General features: G+C 35.7%; 1 protein-coding gene across 1 annotated transcript in view; it reads left to right on the top strand.

Annotated features, from left to right (window-relative positions):
* PCDH15 (protocadherin related 15) overlaps window positions 1-20625 on the top strand; it is a 791018-nt gene that overhangs the window by 357606 nt on the left and 412787 nt on the right. Inside the window, exon 8 of the mRNA XM_026454840.1 lies at window positions 7999-8169. Within this exon, the coding sequence (XP_026310625.1) occupies window positions 7999-8169 (171 nt within the window). The remainder of the gene's footprint in view (window positions 1-7998; window positions 8170-20625) is intronic.

The raw sequence follows: 20625 nt of genomic DNA, 5'->3' as shown, positions 1-20625 counted from the left end.
GGTTTATTTCCCTGGGGACTCAGTGTTTAGCTCCCATTGAAAACTGATATTATGTAGTATTTGGTTTTCTGTTCCTGCATTAATTCACTTAGGATTATGGCCTCCAACTTCATCCATGTTGCTTCAAAGGACATCGTTTCATTCTTTTCTATGACTGTGTAGTATTACATGGTGCAAATGCACCCCAGTTTCTTTATCCAATCCACTATTGATGGGCACCTAGGTTGTTTCCGTGTTTTTTTGCTATTGTGAGTAGCATGGCAATTAATGTAGACATGCATGTGTCTTTTTGGTAGAATGCACTTTGTGTATATACCCAGTAATGGGGTTGGTGGGTTGAATGGTAGCTTGATTTTAAATTCTTTGAGAAATCTTCAAACTGCTTTCCACAATGCCTGAAATAATTTACATGACCACCAACAGCATATAACCATTTCCTTTTCTGTGCAGCCTCACCAGTATATGTAATTTTTTGACTTTTTATTAATAGCCATTCTAACTGGTATGAGATGGTATCTCATTATGGTTTTGATTTGCATTTCCCTGATGATAAATGCTGATGAACATGTTTTAATGTTTGTTGGCTGCATGTTGTCTTCTTTTGAGAAGTGTCTGTTCATGTCACTTGCCCCTATTTTAATGGTGCTATTTGTTTTTTGCTTGTTGAATTGTTTGAGTTCCTTATAGATTCTAAATATTAGTCTTTTGTCAGATGCATAGTTTGCATGCCTTTTTTCTCATTCTTTCCATTTTCTGTTTACTGTATTGATAGTTTGTTTTAGTGTGTAGAAGCTCTTTAGGTGCCACTTGTCAGTTTTTGTTTTTGTTGCAATTGCTTTCTAGGATATCATCATTATGAAATCCTTGCTATAGCCAATGTCAAGAGGAGTATTTAATAGGTTTTCTTCTAGGGTTTTTTATACCTTGAGGCATTACATTTAAACCTTTAATTCATCTTGAGTCAATTTTTGTATGTCTGGTAGAATTGAGCTGTGCATCTGTCTGGTCCAGGGCCTTTTTTGGTTGGTGAGTTTTTTTATTACTAATTTAATATCACAGCTTGATATTCATCTGTTCAGGGTTTCAATAGCTTTCTTTTTTAATCTTGGAACATTATGTGTTTCCAGAAATATATCAATTTACTCTAGATTTTCTAGCTTGAGGTTGGGGAGGCACAATTCTGTTCAGAGTAGTGGTTGAACTTGTTTAACATCTTAAAAGATATTCTTGCTTGCCAACTAGAATCACAGTTTCCTAACTTAATGTAATATTCTATTATTTTTAAATTATTAAAGTTAAAATATATTCTTAATTTTTAAAAAGGAAATGAAGAGAAATGCAGATGAAAATGGGAAAAGGAAAAAGGAGATCTTTTTTGTGGATTTTAATATCTATTAGTCACATAACAAATGAAAACACATAATTAAATTATATGAAATGTTTATAGAAATAGTTATTTTTTATTTTTTTACCACTCACAATTTAGAATGTTATTTCATTTACTCAGAAAAACCTTGAAAAGTAGTATATTACTATAAAGATCAAAAGTGTAGGTTTTTGTTTTTTGCTTTTTGTTTTTGTTTTGATTTTTATCTCAATTGCTGAAGGATTATTTTTTAAATGGATATTGTAGGATCAAATCTGATTCCAAATTGGGAGAAGAACATCATAAATTAGCATTACCATTATGAACTCACAAGTTATGAGTGAGCATGAGACATATTTTTATATATTTTCCTATGTGATATGTGTTGGTGATAAAATGTGGGAGAATTCCCACGTGTGGAAACTGTTGGTAGATTTTGTTGCTACATCTCTGGTCACAATAGTTTTGCCAGGATTATTTTTATTTCTCATTTAAAAATACAAATTTTAGCGCTCAACACTTTGTAAGCAATATCTTTCCCCAATATAAGAAAAAACTCCAATTATGTATTTTGGTATATACTTCCTGTAAATACACTATCTTTAACACACCAGTGTCTATTCTATGGACTAGTAACAATAACCCAAAGAAGCAGATAATAGTGAAAGATCTGATGCTGACAGACTGAAAGAAAACATAAGGTAAAAATAATTCAAATTTGTTTATTATAGTGATTTGGTGATGACATATAAAGAAGAAGGCTGCGTGACATGGAAGGGTAGAAATACTGCCTCTGGCATTTATATGCATGCATGTGTATATATGCATATATATGTGTGTTTATATATGTGTTCTACATTCATGTATCACATACAATATTATAAATATTTAATATTTATTGTCTATTTACTATTTTTATAAATTAAATTTAGATTAATTCAATCTTTTAAGACTTCATCATAAGCAATCATTATTTTAAATTGTGAGTTAAAGCCAGGCACATACCTATAGTCCTAGCTACTCCGGAGGCTGAGGTAGTAGGATTACTTGAGCTCAGGAGATTGAAGTCAATATAAGCAATGTAGCGAGATTCTCATTTCTAAAATAAATACATAAATAGATATTTTATAAATAAAATTTCAAAAATTATCTCCAATGCCATAAGTAAATTTACAAATATATATTAAATGTCATTTTTATTAACTTATTTATGTTGTTGAGAAAAAAAGTCAAACATAAAAATCATTAAAACATGTAACAAGTTTACCGACCCTATTAAAGAAGCTTTCAGTTTTCATATATATATATATTTTTAGAAATTAAAAGAGTTGTTTTAGTTCATAAACTTTAATATAACTTTAAGGGAAATGTGGAAGATGAGATTACTTAATAATTTAAAACACTGGATGATGCAACACAAAGGGAAATATATGTGAAAATATAACCTACTAATCTTTATGAGGTCACATTATCTTAATATTAGTAATTTTCAGTATTAAATTACTCTCTTAATAATGGACTGAAGAAATATGTCCTCATCATTTTTTAAGACCGTCAGAAGCAGGGTATTGGAGTCTGCCCCTTGGAAGCTACTCAGGATATGCCAACTGAACAAATCATTACATCATTTATCTATTAATTCATATATTGTAGTTATAGCTATAACCCAATTAAATAAAGATCAGTATTTAAAAAGTGGCAAGTTTGATGAGCTAGTTGAATTTTTCTAAAATTTAAAATACACACATTTATTTTGAATTAAGGTTTTTCTACATGTTCAAAATTCATACATCTTAAAAATAATTTAGAAAGTTCATTTGAGAACCATCAAAATTATCTCACATGCCACATGTTGCTCCTACTCTACTTTTCAACTGGCCTAGAGGTTGATATACGTATGGGAGTGCACATTGACAGTTCCTGAAACAGCTAAAGGAGAAGGTATACATATTTAACATAATGAGAGGGAGGAGGCTTCTAAGGGAAGAAAAACTAGGTTTCTAGGAGGACAAAAGGGAGATTAAAATAGCTTGTAATCATGTTTATGTGGGTAAGAATAGAATTCCTTGTTTTTTCTTCATTTTCATAAACTTTCTTGGGAGAGGGAATTCATGGCAGCCTCACTCCCACAAGTATCTGCTTTTAGTGCCATAAAAGAAGTTCAGAAAAGACTCCTTTCTCTTTGTTGAATCTCAAATGTCTTTAGTTTTAAATAATCTTTATAGCGCATGTAGGGATCTGAGTGAGTCCCAAAACTTTGAAAATTTAAACATTTTGTGTTTTTTTGACTATAATTTTGTCACAGTCTATCTTATACTGTATCAAAATATCAAAGAATCCTGGAACCACAAAGTTATTGCATTCTAGACAAGGTTGTACTTACAAAATTCCACCAGTAGAAATTTGTACTTTCTAAAACTTTACCCTCAAGCATTGCTTTACAACTTTTTTTGAGCAACCAGATTGGGAATGAGTTTAACTAAAATCTACTATTAACCAAGCTTAAGAAGAGGGATTTTTTTTTTAATTGGAAAGCAAATATTAATGTCTGTGAACTGTCACAAAGGAAGACATGTTATGAACAAAATAAAATAAAATACAGGTCTGTTAGTATAATTACTTTTAAAAATTATTTTAACATAAATAAGCCAAATAAGATTAGCCATTTTAAAGTGAACAATTCAATGGCATTTGGTACACTCAGAGTATTGTACAACCACCGCCTCTATCCAGTTCCTAAACATTTAATCACTCCAAAAAGATCTGTCACCACTCATGCAGTTGCTTCCCATATCCCCTCCCTAGCTCCCTGTAGCCACCAATTTGTTTACTGTTTCCAGATATTGCATATAAATGGATCATATAATATGTGACCTTATATTTTGTCTGGCTTCTTTATTTGAAAATATAATGTTTTCAAGTCTCATTCATGTTGTTGTATATATCAGGACTTCATTTCCTTTTATGCTTTAATCATATGCCATTGTATGTACATGCCACTATCTGTTTATCCATTTATTCATTGATAAATGTGGGCTTTTGCCAACTTTTGTCTGTTGTGAATAGTGCTACATGAACATTCATGCAAGTATATTTTCAATGTTGTACAAAATAGAATTCAAAAAGACAGAAAAGCATAATAGTTCTTCAAAATAATAACTGAATACTATGAAAGTAAAAACATTTCCAGATTCTGTCATAATGAATGATGCTACCACCATCACCCTCAACAATGGATGTTCTGGATGGAAATTGATTTGTTTTTCTAAGACCAGCCGAGTGGGCACAAAAGAACCAGCAAGTAGGCAAGGCTAAAAGCAAAACTGCAAATTTATTCTTTGGTCATCTAGCTTCAGGGACCGGGGTGGGGGTGGGGGGGCGGAGTTTCTAATACAGTCCCGACAAGAGTGGGGGCTGAGAAAGCCCACCCCCAGCGCATCTGCTGGGAGCGACTTTTCTAGGAGTGGAAGGGCAATAGGCGGGGCACAGGCATGTCGGGGGATGGGGGGGCGCTCCGCAGGTGCCACCAGGTAAATCTTGGTCTCTTCGGATTGACATCACCTGGTGCATGCCTGATTAATCTGCACCTTCCCGGGCGTCAGCTGCATTTTCGCACACACGGGAAAAGCTGGTGATGAAGAACCCGGAAATGTGCCATCTTGCCTCCGTTCGTCCAAACAGTCCAACCTTTTATTGATAATAGTGATAAAGGGGCGCCGTGGTCTGTCTGGCTACTTCCTGCTTTTAAGGGGCGTCGTTAAGGTCGGGGCCCATGGTTGGCATTTGGACGTATGGATGAAGAATAAAATAAGGCACAGTATTAGTATAGGAATGAGGAATGGAAGCATTTGTTGGAATATGGGCAAAACCCAGAAGGATGGTCCTGGCAAGGTTGGGGAGTATGAGATAGTTAAGAAAATTTAGTAAGTTTGAGGTGAGTGGGGGAAAGCCAAACTGATTTCCACTGATTGCTTTCAGTAGGGGCCCTTTTTAGCTGGGAATGAGGAAGGAGTGCGCAAAGTAAGTTGTTGGCTAGGCAGCAATTAAGGAGTGGAGTTTTTCGTGGAGTGGATGGCTTTCCGCTTACTCCTACTACAGAGATACCGGATGGAAGGCTAGGTCCAGAGAAGGACGGCAAAACAGAATAGGTAGCCTCGCTGTTGATTAAAAAATTGTCTTACCTGCTACCAGGAGAGTTACCCGCGGCTTGGCGAGGGTGATGGGGGTCCCTGAGTCTCGGCACCTTCAGTTGTCGTCGTCCAGATGTAGGAGCTGGAAGGAGCTCCCAGGATCCTGGGAAAGGGGGTCACGTGGAGACGCAGCACCTGTTCTCAGGGTGGGGCAATCAGACTTCCAGTGACCTCCCTGCTGGCAAGCAGGGCAGGGGGTTGCTGGTGGACGAGGGTTGGGACATTCACTGGCCTAATGTCCTGATGCCTTGCACTTATAGCAAGGCTGCGTTGGGGCTCGGGGACCCTGCGGACACCTGTTGGCATAGTGTCCTGCCTTGCCGCACTTATAGCAGGATCCTTTTGCAGCCTTGGAGTCTGTGGGGTGTGTGCTCTCTGGCCTGGGGTTACGACTGGGCTGTAAAGCCGCTGCTAGGAGCTGAACCTTCTGTTCAAGGTGAGCTTGCCGTCTCCTCTCTGGAGTTATAGACCTTAAAGGCTAATTTAACTAGGTCTTGTATTGGTGTCTGAGGACCATCCTCTAACTTTTGAAGTTTTTTTTTTTTTTTTTACAAATGTCAGGAGCTGATTGAGAAATGAAATAAGATGCCAAAATGGAAAATGGTGGCCCCTGTCGGGGAGGCCGGATCTAACCGAGTATATTGGGTTAGAACCTCAGTCAGTTTAGGGTAGAGGTTAGGATAACCTGGAGGTCATGCCAAGTTAAGTCATAGGCCTGACAAAGGTATCTAAATTCCTTTATGTAGATGGTGGGATTAGCTGAAAAATCACCTAAACGCTTCTCAATTTTGGAAAGATCGGCCAATGAAAAAGGGACATGTACTCTGACTACCCCCTCCACCCCAGCCACCTCTCGCAAAGGTGCTAAAACTGTAGGAGGGTGTGGGCAGAGATAGGGGACTCAAGACAGCCAGTTGGGGGCCCCGAAGGAGGCACAGGACTGAGTGGATTACTAGTAGGCAAGGAAGAGGAAGGAGGAGTCTGGATGGGGGGACGAGGAGGAGTCTGGGCAGGAAGGGAGGGGGTGGAGAGAAGGAGGAGTATAGGGACGAGAGCTTAAGGCCCAAAAGCCTTGTACGTAATTAATTTCGGACCACTTGCCTAGCCGCTGGCAGAAATTGCTGAGGTCGATCACGCCACAGTGGAAAGGAAAATTAACCGCTTCCTCCTAAGGTCTTGTTCGAGCTGTAAGGTTTTTAAATTGGCTAGAAGACACCCTAAGGGGGTGCTCTTTGGAAATTTGGACTGGGGGGTTTCCCCTTTGTTTCCTCTTTACTTACACAATGGACACAATGGAAATGGAAGTGGATCTCTGCCTGGCTTCAAAGCGTCCTTTGGAACCAGCAGAGACAGACTGGAGGCTCATGGAGCCAAAGTGGAGATTACCTTCAGGCGGACGTCTTGGTCCTGAACGGGTCTCCCCAGACACTTGGTGGCTCAAAAGTGGGCCTCGGACCTGCGCAGGATTTTGGCCGAGGGAGTTAAAGAGGAGACAAGGGCACTTACCCCAGAGAGGCCGTGAGAGTGAGGGAAGCGGGTCTCAGGTCCTGGTCCATCCGCAGCATGGAACGAGGAGGAGGAGGAGGAGGCTCCCCGGACCCTGGGGGCCCTGAGGAGGGGTCTCCTCCCGGGTTGGGTTCGGCACCAACTGATTTGTTTTTCTAAGACCAGCCGAGTGGGCACAAAAGAACCAGCGAGTAGGCAAGGCTAAAAGCAAAACTGCAAATTTATTCTTTGGTCATCTAGCTTCAGGGACCGGAGCTGGGGGGGTCTTTAAAACTGGCAAGAAGCTTATAAAAGATTCACATCTCAGAGGCACAGAGAAAGAATTTACAGTTACAAGGTTTCTAAAGTAAGTGCTCTAATAAGATGACAGTGACCTTTATGGTTAGACTGTCTAGTAATATGAGCTGTTAGGTAAAGGCCTAACATATAAAAGCTTAACTACTGTAACATACTTTCAAGAAAGTTGCTTTGAAGACAACTGGATCTCAGTTTACATCCTAGCTTCACCACTTAAAACTGTTGGTTTAAGCAAGTTAATTTATCAAATTTTTTTTAATGAAAACTAAGTCTACATTATGCCTAATTTCTTTTTTGTTGTTGTTTTTTGAGACTGAGTCTCACTCTGTCGCCCAGACTGGAGTGCAGTGGCGTGATCTTGGCTCACTGCAACCTCTGCTTCCCAAGTTCAAACTATTCTCCTGCCTCAGCCTCTCGAATAGCTGGGACTACAGATGCCCACCACCACACCCAGATTTTTGTATTTTTAGTAGAAACGGGGTTTCACCATGTTGGCCAGGCTGGTATCAAACTCCTGACCTCAAGTGATCCACTCACCTTGGCCTCCCAATGTGCTGGGATTACAGGTGTAGGCCACTGCTCCTGGCCATTGTGCCTAATTTCTATAAACTACCTGTTGTTTGTTTTTCTCTCTAACAGGACCGTGCCCAAAATCTGAACGAGAGGCGAACCACCACCACTACTCTCACAGTGGATATTCTGGATGGAGATGACTTAGGTCCAATGTTTCTTCCTTGTGTCCTTGTGCCAAAAACTCGTGATTGCCGTCCACTCACTTATCAAGCTGCCATACCTGAGTTGAGAACTCCGGTAAATATGCTCTTATCTTTCTCCCTTCATTTGCATGGTTTAAAACCCAATGGGATCATGTTCAAGTATTTTGCAGACATGTAATTTATAATAACAAAACTCACTATATGCACATTGAAAAATATTTACGTCCAAAACTATTTTCAGGGAGTATGCATACATTTTTAACACAAAGACTAATTATATAATTTACAAGGTAGAAAGTATGTTATGAAACAACATTCCAACATGGTTATTTTATTTTTATTTTTTACCAATAAATCACCAAGGAGTTCACTAGCCATTCTGAAAAACTCCAAATAACCACTGCAGCATTTTCTTAAATTCATGTTTAAACATTCAGTACTAAGTCACAGGACACACAGGTCAATAGGATACACATTTGGCCCAGTAGAATTCTGAAATGTTATTGGAGATTATGTTTGGCTGTTTGAAGGTAGGAGTTAACAAATACTGAATACAAATACTTACCTCTTAAAGTAAAGATACAGAAAGGTGAAACATGAATACATATTTTCTACACTTTAATCCTATATTTTTGATAAATGCTAATGGTGCTATAAACTTCTGTCGGTTTGGATTTCACACCTTGGACCTCCCTAGATGATTGATGTACATACCTAAGAATAAGAATTTTAAGACAAATGGATATCCTGCTGGGGCAAAAATATCAATTTCTCCCCTAAAAGGTGTATTTGTGTATGTGTGTGTGTGTGTGTGTGTGTGTATACACATATTCTGTTTTAAAAAATTCAATGGTCTAGGATTTAACCATTTAACGAATATTTTTGCTATTTCCCTGGAAAGCAATCAGCTCTCTGAGTTCCCAAAATGGCTCAAAGTGTTAGAATTTGTTGGAAGCTATATGACTTTTTTTCCTCAAAGCACATGAGAACTGCAGTTCTGAGGGTCCTCTATTTGAGATTTTGAGGAATAGAACAGGAATGCCTTCCAAATGTAAAGCCAAAGAGTGCTTATCCAATGTTATAATATTAATACATCTATTGGTTTTTCTCACAGTTCACTGGTCCAGTTAACTTGCATGAATAATAATAATTTTTAAAAAAGCTGGAGAGAAAAAATGAATAAATCTTATGTGCATTGGATAAAAAATATGTTTCCAGCCAAATGAAGTACTTTTGCAGACAAAAAAGCTAATCAGAACTTGACTAGACAAAATAGATGTAGATTCCCTAAAGTTATATGCCATTATGTTATTTTGACGAATCCCAGCAAAAAAAAAAACCCACCAACTATTAACGATGGTGAACATAAAATTTTTCTTTGAAAGAACTGGTTAAAGTAATGACGACAAATACAATTTTTATAAGGCTGCACACCTACTGCCATCTGCCCTTCGACAAAGCTGACAAAAGCAATGGGAAAAAGACTTCATATTCAGTAAATGGCGCTGGGAGAACTAGCTAGCCATATGAAGATTGAAGCTGGACCCCCTCCTTACACCATATGCAAAAAGCAACTCAAGATGGATTAAAGACTTAAATGTAAAACTCCAAACTAGAAAAAATCCTGGAGGACCACCTAGGCAATACCATTCAGGACAAAGGCACAGGCAAAGATTTTGTAACAAAGACAGCAAAAGCAATTGCAACAAAAGCAAAAATTGACAAATGGGATCTAAGTAAACTTAAGAGCTTCTGCACAGCTAAATAAACTATCAACAGAGTGAACAGACCACCTACAGAATGGGAGAAAATATTTGCAAACTATGCATCTGATAGAGGTCTAATATCCAGAATCTATGAGGAATTTAAATTTATAATAATTAAATAAAAACATTAAAAAGTGTTTTTCTTTTTTTTTTTGGACACGAACACTTTTCAAAAGAATACATACATGTAGCCAATAAAACAATGAAAAACAGTAAACATCACTAATCATTAGAGAAATGCAAATCAAAACCACACTGAGAAACTATCGCACAGTCAGTCAAAATGACTATTATTAAAAAGTCAAAAAATAACAGATGCTGGCAAGGTTGCAGAGAAAGGGGAACAATTACACACTGTTGGTGGGAGTGTAAATTAGTTCAGCCACGTGGAAAGGAGTGTGGCAATTTCTCAAAGAGCTAAAAGGAGAACTCTCGTTTGACCCAGCAGTCCTATTACTGGGAATATACCCAGAGGAATGTAAATCATTCTGCCATAAAGACACATGCACATGAATGTTCATTGCAGCACTATTCACAATAGCAAAGACACGGAGTCAATCTAAATGTCCATGAATGACAGATTGGATAAAGAAAATGATGTACATATACCACATGGAATATTATACAGCTATAAAAATAACGAGGCCATGTCTTTGCAGGAACATAGATGGAGTGGGAGGCTAATTTCCTTAGCAAACTAACACAGGAACAGAAAACCAAATACCACATATTCTCACATGTAAGTGGGAGCTGAATGATGAGAACTCATGAACAGAAGGAAGGGAACAACAGACTCTGAGGTCTGTCTGAGGTTGGAGGGTGGGAGGAGACAGAGGAGCAGAAAAGATGACTATTGGGTACTGGGCTTACTCACTGGGTGATGAACTAATCTATACAACATGACATGAGTTCACCTGTGTAACAAACCTGCGTATGGACCCCGAACCTAAAATATAACTCTTTTTTTAAAAAAGTTTCGTTTTTATTTATCTTTTAAAATATCTACAAGAGGGTGAGTTTGCTCCAATGACTAATCATTGTTTGTCCATGAAATTTAAACATGTAAGGTTAAAGTGTATTAGGCTGGCATTAACATTTTAAACAATTTCTACAAGAGGTGGGCTTGCTCTATGACTGATCATTTTTTGCACATGAAATTTAAACATGTGTAAGATTCAAGTATATTGGGCTGGTATTAAAATGTGCATTTTTTCATTTAAATATTTCTATTTGGAAAGATAATAGTGTAAAAATAATAATATGCTGAAACAGATACTTAATACTTGATAATAATCTTTTTCAATCATCCCCATACAAATATGGCACTCTGGATTGCATGTGTGTGTGTGTGTTTGTGTGTGTGTGTGCACTTCCAATTAAAATCGCTTTAAATATAAAAAAGGAAAAAGAAAAATATATTTTTAGTATGAATTTATGTTTCTGAGTTAATATATTTAGCTAGTGTACAGTGGGACCCCAAGAGAAGGTATATATTGAGACCACAATAATCCAATTCAATGAGTCAGTCTGATGACTGTTTACTAGTAGTTAGTTCACTGAGGAAAGTAAAGGAAGATAGAAGCTGCTGCTTGAAAAGCAGAGTGTACAAACTTAATTTTATTAAGGATCATTGAGCTTCCTTTCCTCTCCAGATTACAGACTGAACATCTCTCTCATTCCTATGCAGTTTAGTGCTAGAGACTAGACTATACTTTCAATTTGGGGTAATAACATAAGTGATCATAATGTCTAGAATTTGTATAGAATGTTCTGTTTGTAATGAACTATGCAAAGCTCTGCACAAATATTAACTGGTTGAATATGTTGAATATACACAAAAACATTTTTGGCAGAGAGTTTAAGTATATAGATATAGATATAATTTAGTAAGAGTAAATTAAATTAAGATACATTTGAGTCCTGGCTCTACACACAAAAATTGATAGTTTTTTTTTTCTGGCTCTGTCAGCCTGGGTTAAGTTGGAGATTCATTCTGTAGGTGGATGTAGTTGTTGAAAAATATTTATATCCAAAAGTATTTTCAGAGAGTATGGGCAAATTTTTGATCAGAATGCCTCACTCTCTCCCTTTTTGTACTATAATATTCATATTTTGAGTATCAGTACTCAAAGGAGAACTAGTCCAAGGATAAAACTTATCCGGTCTTCGGATGACAAACCCAATCCAATATTAAATATTACATATCCTAACATAAGGAGAGCAATGAACTAATGGTGAAGAAATTAAGTCAAGAAATTTTTTATGCTCTGAATCCTTTGTAAAGTAGTATTTGGGCAAAGAGCACGAGGGATCCTGAGGATGGTGGATTCTTGCTGGTAGAAAAGGAGGTGTTTGAAGATCAATAAATAGTTTTGTGAACAATTATTCTTGTATTTTCTTTTAAAACCGTGCTTTTTGAATTAAATATTATGGAAGAAATTCCAGAATGTTCAATATTGATCCTTTTATCATTTTTAACTGATTGAGCCATTCCTTAACATACTTTGAAAAAATGAGAATTTAAGATTTACACATTTAAGTAATTATGGCAAATATTTATTTTTTTAATTTCATGTACAGAAACATAGATATGTTTACTTGTAACCTAGGCACTTGGTCAGATTATCAGTCACTGTTTAACAGGCCACCAAAACTTAGTGGGTTAAAACTGCAATCATTTAATTTGCTCACTAAGCTGAAATTTTAGCAAGACTTGAGAAAACACTTTATCTTTGCTCCATGCAGCATCAGCTGTGGCACTTTAACTGAGGGCTGGGTGCCACTTTCATGATGATTAACTTAGACGGCTACCAAGTTGATTTTGGCTGTTGGCTAGTGCTCATCCAGGGCTGTAGACTAAGGCTTCATTTTCACCTCAGTTAAGCTTCTTATAGGCTGTTGGAGCTTCCTCACAGCAAAACAGTGGGTTGTCATAACAAGCTTCCCAAGAGAATTAGACAGAAATTTTCATAAATTAGAATTTGCAGTGTCAGTTCTGCTGTAGTCAAATTTCTGCCAGTTTCAAGGGGTAGAAACATACTCCACCTCCCTATATGAGGAGTGTCCAAGTCACATTATAAGAAGAACATATGGAAAATAAAATACTATTGTGGCAATCTTTCGCGAATAAAATCACCCTTGGTACTGGCATCAGGTTTTCATGTACATTGTTATTTGGAATTTATTCTGGAACACTAGGTATAAAAACCGGAGTTAGTTCTTGAGCTTCACATTCAAATTACTGTGTTTATGTCTGTACTTTTATTCTTTTTGATTTTCTCTTTTTCTATTTTCCTTTGTATATTCTGCTAAAATTTCATGAAATTTCAATAAGATCTTGCTCTCCAGAGTTAGATAACTAACCATTAATGTCAGCTAAACAGGACATATTGACTCTAATTGTATACTTACTGATCCTTTCTTAAAGGAATTCTTCAAATTTTAAAAGACTTGCCACCTGTTCACCTATGTTGATGTGAAATTTTCCTTACTTTGGTGGTATTCTTGACTTGAGAAACCATTCTTAACCCCATTATAGTACATGCTGGATTTGTCAGTTCAGAAAATCTTTTTAAAATATAGTCTATTAATAAATTTATCTCATGTATTATGATATAATAAAAATAAAAATCTGCTTTATATCAAAATTTAAAGTCACTTGTTTAGAAATACACTGATTTTATAAATGTAGATTACATGGTTTTCCAATATAAACAACTCTCTTTGGCAAATTAATGTTTTCACAAACACTAAGATTAATATTATATTGAACACATAAATACATCTGATGTTACAAAGGTATAAAGCAATTCATAGTACTCTTCTAATTTATTATTAATTTGCTACATTTCTATAGCTCCCTAAGGTATGCCAAACTATGTTAATTGAGGATGCTGAGCAAGTAGGATGAAATAGATTATTGCCCAAATATATTATTATGTATATTTATTCCTAATTTCTGACTTTCTTAAAGTTACCATGTCTGTAAAGTTTAGGTTTTCTGGTTTTATGAAAAAGGTCTGTAGAATTTGGAGTATAAAATCCTTGGCTTTATTTTCTAATGAAGCACAGATAAAACCATGATAAATCCTTGTGCATTTTTTCAACTGAACAGTAGCATACATTTATGTGTTGGCTTGATTGGTTGGCTGTTTTTTCTTTTTCAGTGTAATATATCCCTGGACAGAAAAATGAATGATATATTGACATAGTATCTATGTATTTACTGTGTACACCTTCCTTTAATTATTGCAGCATGTGGTTATCAGTATTTCAACATCAGTTGCTCACTAAACATAGTCATCTTTTTCTCTCCCCCTATTTAAAACTCTTGGATAGGATCCCAATAATTTCTAGTGACAAACACCTCAACTGCAATCTTTGTCATTAAAAAAAAAAAACTAGCTTTCATGTCAAAAACAACTTCTCTTGTTTATCTGTGGTACTCTTTCCCTCCAGGGAAGCTTTCTCAGTTATCAGGAAAGTAATGGTGATTTTCTGTGATCTACAACACTTACCATTTCTTCTTGGCCTAGCCTCACGTTAAATGTCTTACAGTCTGAGAACTCTCTCCTCTCTTGTTTTTTTTTTTTTTTTTTTTTTATGGAAGTACTGGTTTTCCTCATTCCCTCGGTGGCCTTGGATTTCGCCTCTTATATCTTTGATGGCTTTTATTTATTTTGAAATTTATTTTAAAATTATGATCAAATTTTAAAGATTTACAAGGCTTCTCTCTTTTGTAATTCTTTTTTTCTTCATTTTTTATTACAGTATTGTATTCATTATTTCTTCATTATTGTATTTCTTCATTATTGTATTGTTTTTTACTACGATTGAGTTGAGCAAACCTCTATAGAGTTCTGTTTCTCCTCAAATAGGGATTATGTATTTGTTGTTGTAGATAAGTCTTCTAACTTGAAATCTGTCTTGAGTTCCAAGTTTGCATTTCTCATCTTTTTCTGGATATTTTTAACTGTGTTTCCAGCAGATGCCTCATTATTCTTTCTATTCAATTCTAATGCATCTGTACTTGCTACATATTGTTACTCCTGGGGTCATTATTGATTTGAACCTAGACTTCAGTGACCTCCATTCCAAACTCAATCAATCTCCAAAGACATTTTCTACATTACCTATACACTGTTACTCAAATCTGTTTGACACTTGTCTATTTACACTGTCAAAACATCTATTTAAAGAAATTCTCTAAACTTGGTATCCAGCCTCCAGTATCTCATTCCTCTAACCACCATCACAATAAAGCCAAAGTTGTTTTTGTTTTTGTTTTTGATACAATTCTGGTCTGATTTTTTGATGTTTAAAAAGGTTCAGTATTTTTCATCATACACCAAATGAATTCCACAGCTTTTATCATATCATTCAAAGTAACTTTATATCTGACCACTTTCCAGTCCCATCTCTTCTAACAAATAGTAAGTACAACTTGTCTAGGCACACAGAACATCACATATGACCCTGAACTTCTCTGAGAATTACCGTACTTTCTCTCTGTTTTATATGTTAAGCACATATTTGTTATTCAAATTTCATATCAGTTAACCTAAAATGATAGACCCTCAAAACTAATAGTTTCTCTTTGTGACCCCATTTATTCCTACTATGAGTTCTTTAAACTTCTCTTGTCATTATATCCTAACTTGAAACCCATCGGCTTCACATAGTAGATATACAGTATTTTTTTTTTCTTTTTTTGAGATGGAATCTTGCTTTGTCACCAAGGCTGGAGTGCAGTGGCACGATCTTGGCTCACTGCAACCTACACCTCCCGTTTTCAAGCGATTCTCCTGTCTCAGCCTCCCAAGTAGCTGAGACTACCAGAATGTGCCACCACACCTGGCTAATTTTTGTATTTTTTCAGTTGAGATGGGGTTTCACCATGTTGGTCAGGCTGGTCTCAAACTCCTGACCTCAGGTGATCTACCCGCTTGGGCCTCCCAAAGTGCTGGGATTATAGGCCTGAGCCACCATGCCGGGCCCAATACTTTTTGCATATTTTGAATTGAATTAACTCATCAGATTTTCAAAAAATGTTTATTATGTAAGAAGTCATTGAATACAAATCTGAGCAATCATGGCTCTTGCCCTCTCAGCCTCAATTAAAATATATTGGCTGTAAAGGTGCATATGTGAAGGGTGTGTGTGTGTGTGTGTATATATACATACACACACACATATATGTTTGTATAATTACTTATTGTAATTGTACATTATCCAAATATATTATTTTATACAGTCTAGATCAAGTAATCAAATATCCCATTTGCCATAGAAAGTCCCATATTATAATTCTTGTCCCAGCATATTGTTAATAATATCTCCTTTTCTTTTTAATAGTGTTCTAAATATTAAAGTATATCCTCACTGAATCCCTTGGCCAATCACTTTCAAAATTTTTTCTGTGGATATCTTTTGGGGTCAGCAAAGCGATGAATGAAGAGGGAAACAACTGGTAACTCCCAAACTGCCCACAACCTTTTAATGCGAAGATTGACAAAATATTTCGAAGAGACAAATTATAAATAATGCATCCAGAGTCAACATATGATGTCTCTGCCATTTTTTTCTTCCCGTCAACAATCAAACACAAACACAAACTAAACTTCAGCAAGTATTGTCCTGAATGTGAACTTGTATTGTGATTCTAAAAGTGGTGTGTGACATTGGGGCCTGTCTGGGGGTCGGGGAATAGTGGAGGGATAGCATTAGGAGAAATACCTAATGTAGATGATGGGTTGATGGGTGCAGCAAACTACCATGGCACGTGTATACCTATGTTACAAATCGGCACATTCTGCACATGTATCCTAGAAATGAAAGTAAAATTTTAAAAAAGTCATGTGTGAAGTTATATGAAAGCAAAGGCATCCTTAGTTCTTTTCATCATTGGTCAAAATGTATATTTGAACAGGTTCATCTATATTCAACTGTAATTTACCATAGCACCAATTACAGATAATGTGAAGACACTGAAATTTTTAGTGGAATAAATAATAAACAATAGATACGGAATAACTATTAAGTAGGCAAAAAAGAAGCAATCGAAAGGAGGAATTGAGTGTGTTAGTTTAGTTGAATGAAGAAAGTCACTATTCTGCTGAATAACAAGTTTGAAGCCTAACACTTCTTGTTAAGGAGTTTGTTCAAAGTATTACTTTAACCTTTGAGCTATTTTTTTCTACGAAACACACATGAAAGACGTCAAGTCCTTAAGCTTGTACCTGATATTTATACGTTTTCTTGACATTTATTCTGAAACACTCTGTGATGGCTTACTCAATTATGAGGGAAAATTTGCAAAGATGTTTACCATCACAATGTAAGATAGTTTGTAAGCGCTCAGAGTCTGAATTTAAATCCTGTGTGATGTTGGGAATGTTGCTTAATGTCTCTAAAACTCAGTTTGAACTTGTCATCTACAAAATGAAGGTAATAGTAGCTCAGACATGTGGTTTTCATGAGTACTATAAAAGAAGATTTATGAAGCATACTCAACTAGTTACCAGTAAACAGTAAGAGTTTAACAATATTTGCTATTGTTACTATTATTATTGGCAATAGAAATTTTGTCTGGCTTGGTGTTTACTCAGAGACACATGGGAAGAAGTAGCTAATTCAAATTAGTTATTAAAACTCTAACTTATCTTTAATTGAAATTCTAGCTTTAAAACTGAGTTGTATGTAGATAGTACCTAATTTATTTTGATTGCACTATTTCTAATTAATTCAGTATTATTTTGGATCTTTAAAAGAATGCAATCTATTCAAAAGAACAGTCGAGGTATCTTTTTAAATAAATAGAGTTGCCATTGTCACTACTTGTGCTGAATTAATTATGCAGTGTATTATGACTTTGGGGAGAGGGAGCAGCAGATGTCAAATGCCACAAGGTGATACTGCAAGCCAAAATATATCAATGAATCAAATTTTAAATGTCAGTAAGTATCTTGCTCCCTTTGCTTCTTTTTTTAAATAAATATAAAAACAATAGATTATGGTAATGTTTTCAAAATTGTCCCACAGAGCCTCCTGTTGGGCTGTGGTGGTTCACGATTTGCACTGTAGGTAAAGATAGGACATCTTTGCCCTATAAAATCGGCAATTCTGCTGTTTTTCCACACACTAAGGTAGAAAGTTTTTCAGGATTTACTTTAATTATAAAATAATTGGCTGCTAATTATAAATTATACAGAAACATTTAAAAAGATTAGACACATATTGAAAATCAGAAATCCTCAATCCTCAAAGCCCAGTCCCCAAGATAACCATTATTAATTTGATGAATGTCTTTCCAAATACCTGGAGCCTGACTGAAGCAATTATATATATATATATATATTTAATTTCAAACAAGCCAAATGACTCTGGCCTACATAAAAGTAAAGTGTTAGAAGATTCACTGTGGCCTCACAGAATCTACTGGTAATTTTTTTAAGGAATTAAGAGCTGAAGGTTGAGAACAAAAGCCATACCTATATGTTTTAGGGGTTGGAGATGAGTCATGTGATTTTGTAGGACTATATAGAAACAGGATGTAATTCTTTGTCTTTCTAACCCAATGCAAATTTGAGAGAGAGGGAGAGCAACTGATTGACCTAGCTTGAATCACATGCTTGTCCTTTGACCAGAGGGAATGGAGCCTGGGATAGTTAATTTTATGCATTAACTTGGCTAAGACATGGTACACAGATATTTGTCAAATATATCTAGATATTGATGTGAAGGTATGCTTTTAGATGATGTTAACATTAAATCACTAGACTTTGGATCTATGATATCGATTGGCTGCATCCAGTCAGTTGAAGGCTTTAAGTAAAAAGACTGACCTCCCTGAAAAATCTGAGGATTCTTGCAAACTATTTTTGGACACAAACTATGACAATTCTTCCCTATGTCTCCAGCCTGCTGGGCTATCCTACAGAATTTGAACTTGCCCAACTCCACAATCACATGAGCCAGTTTCTTAAATTATCTCTCTCTCTCTCTCAGAAACACACACGTATACATACATACGCACACATTTTATTGGTTCTGCTTCTCTGGAAGATACCAACCAATACAGGGCCCCTGATGTACGTCTGCCTAATAGAAAAGGTAATTCATTTAAAAACAGAGATATTGTTAAAGGGGAATGGATGCTAGGCAGCTGAAAAGTCAACTATTTAAAGCAAATATATAATCAAACCTTCACCATGACCTGTAAGGTCCTACACAGTCTAGTCTCACTTGCCTCATGCCATCTGCTTCCATTACCTCTCTTCCTTCTGCTTCCTTGTCTTCTTTTTTCCCTTTATCATTCCATATTATTTGGCTAAGGGGAAATATCTTTGTGTGCCATTTTTTTTTTTTCCCCAGAATATTCTCTTGTGATATTTTCCTGTGGCTGGCTCCTTCAGTTATTTAGATTTCAGCTCAAACATTACCTCCTTAAAAAAGGCTTCCCTAATAACATAGTCTGTAATAGGTTCCCTCAAGAATTAGATAGTACATGACTTTGTTTTCTGCAGATTAGTTTACTATGTGGAAATTTCTTGCATATTCATTTAATTAATATTTGTCTACTTCCTTCAAAATATGAAAACATCTGAAAACAGAGACTTTCCCTACATCATTTGCTATCTTATCACAAACTGTTAGGATGATGCCTCAAATATAAAATGCTCAATTAATATTTACTTATATGGAATAAATTAAAACTTCCCTATCAATGCATATATATTTTACTTTTTATAATAGCTGCATAGAAAGACTTTGTATAAATGTACCTCAATTTATTTGCCTGTTTTATATTTTGGGATTCTGTGCACAGTATTACTTTTTTAAACAGTGCTTCACTGTTTAAAAAAATACCTAGATAAAATATATTCCTCTTTAAGGAGATATATGTCTCTCTGATGTGTTCTTTTGTTAGCAAAACTAAATGTATGTTACATATTCCTTATTTCAGTTCTTTTTGATTAAAACAAATAATGAAGGACATGCTAATGCATTTTAATAGTTTTAACTGTTGGGGCTGATGTGTGGCTGAAAGATGGTTTTGAATTCAGTGAGGTCACCAGAAAAGAAATTATGTATGTAACACTTTAAAAAGTTATAAATACAGCTGTGGGATTGTTCATAAGCAGCTTTGCAGCTTTCCTTTATGAAGCCATATTGTATGTAATGGGCTTTATGATTAATTTTTTTTTCTGAAAGAATATTACTACTCAACTATAATAGCTCTAAACCAACTTGATTTGTAGGCAGCCTAATTGTGATTTCCTTGAATTTCACTTTATTTACTAACATCTTCTGCAAATATGTACGAAAAAAAGGGAAATAAATAGACTATGGACACAGCAATGGATTTACCTACTTCCCAAGTGATGTTAGTTCATGATGCTTTTAAGACCTTTAGAAGAAATCTTATACATAAGCCACTGTCATCTCCTGTCTCTGTTTCTACTTTTGCTCTCTATTGCTTATTTTTCACACAGCAATCAGGGTAATTTTTTAAAAGCATAAATCAATTCAAGTTACTCTCTTGTTTAAAATATTCCAGTGATTTCCAACTGTGGTAAGAATAAAATTCTCAAAGTACACGTGATTCAATTCCTGCCCATCTGCTGATCTGCTGCCAGGACTTTTTTCCTATCCATTGGACCTTCTAAGTTTGTTCTCATGCCCAAGTTTTTGCTATTCATTTTGTGTAAAACTCTTTTCTCAGGCCTTGCATTGATTGGTACACTCATCAATCAATACCAGGTTTCAGGAAACAATGTAACTTC

This window comes from Piliocolobus tephrosceles, chromosome 9 (assembly GCF_002776525.5).
Source record: "Piliocolobus tephrosceles isolate RC106 chromosome 9, ASM277652v3, whole genome shotgun sequence".
Lineage (NCBI taxonomy): Eukaryota > Metazoa > Chordata > Mammalia > Primates > Cercopithecidae > Piliocolobus > Piliocolobus tephrosceles.
Note: the sequence above shows the minus strand (reverse complement) of the source record. Positions and strands in the feature narration are given on the sequence as shown.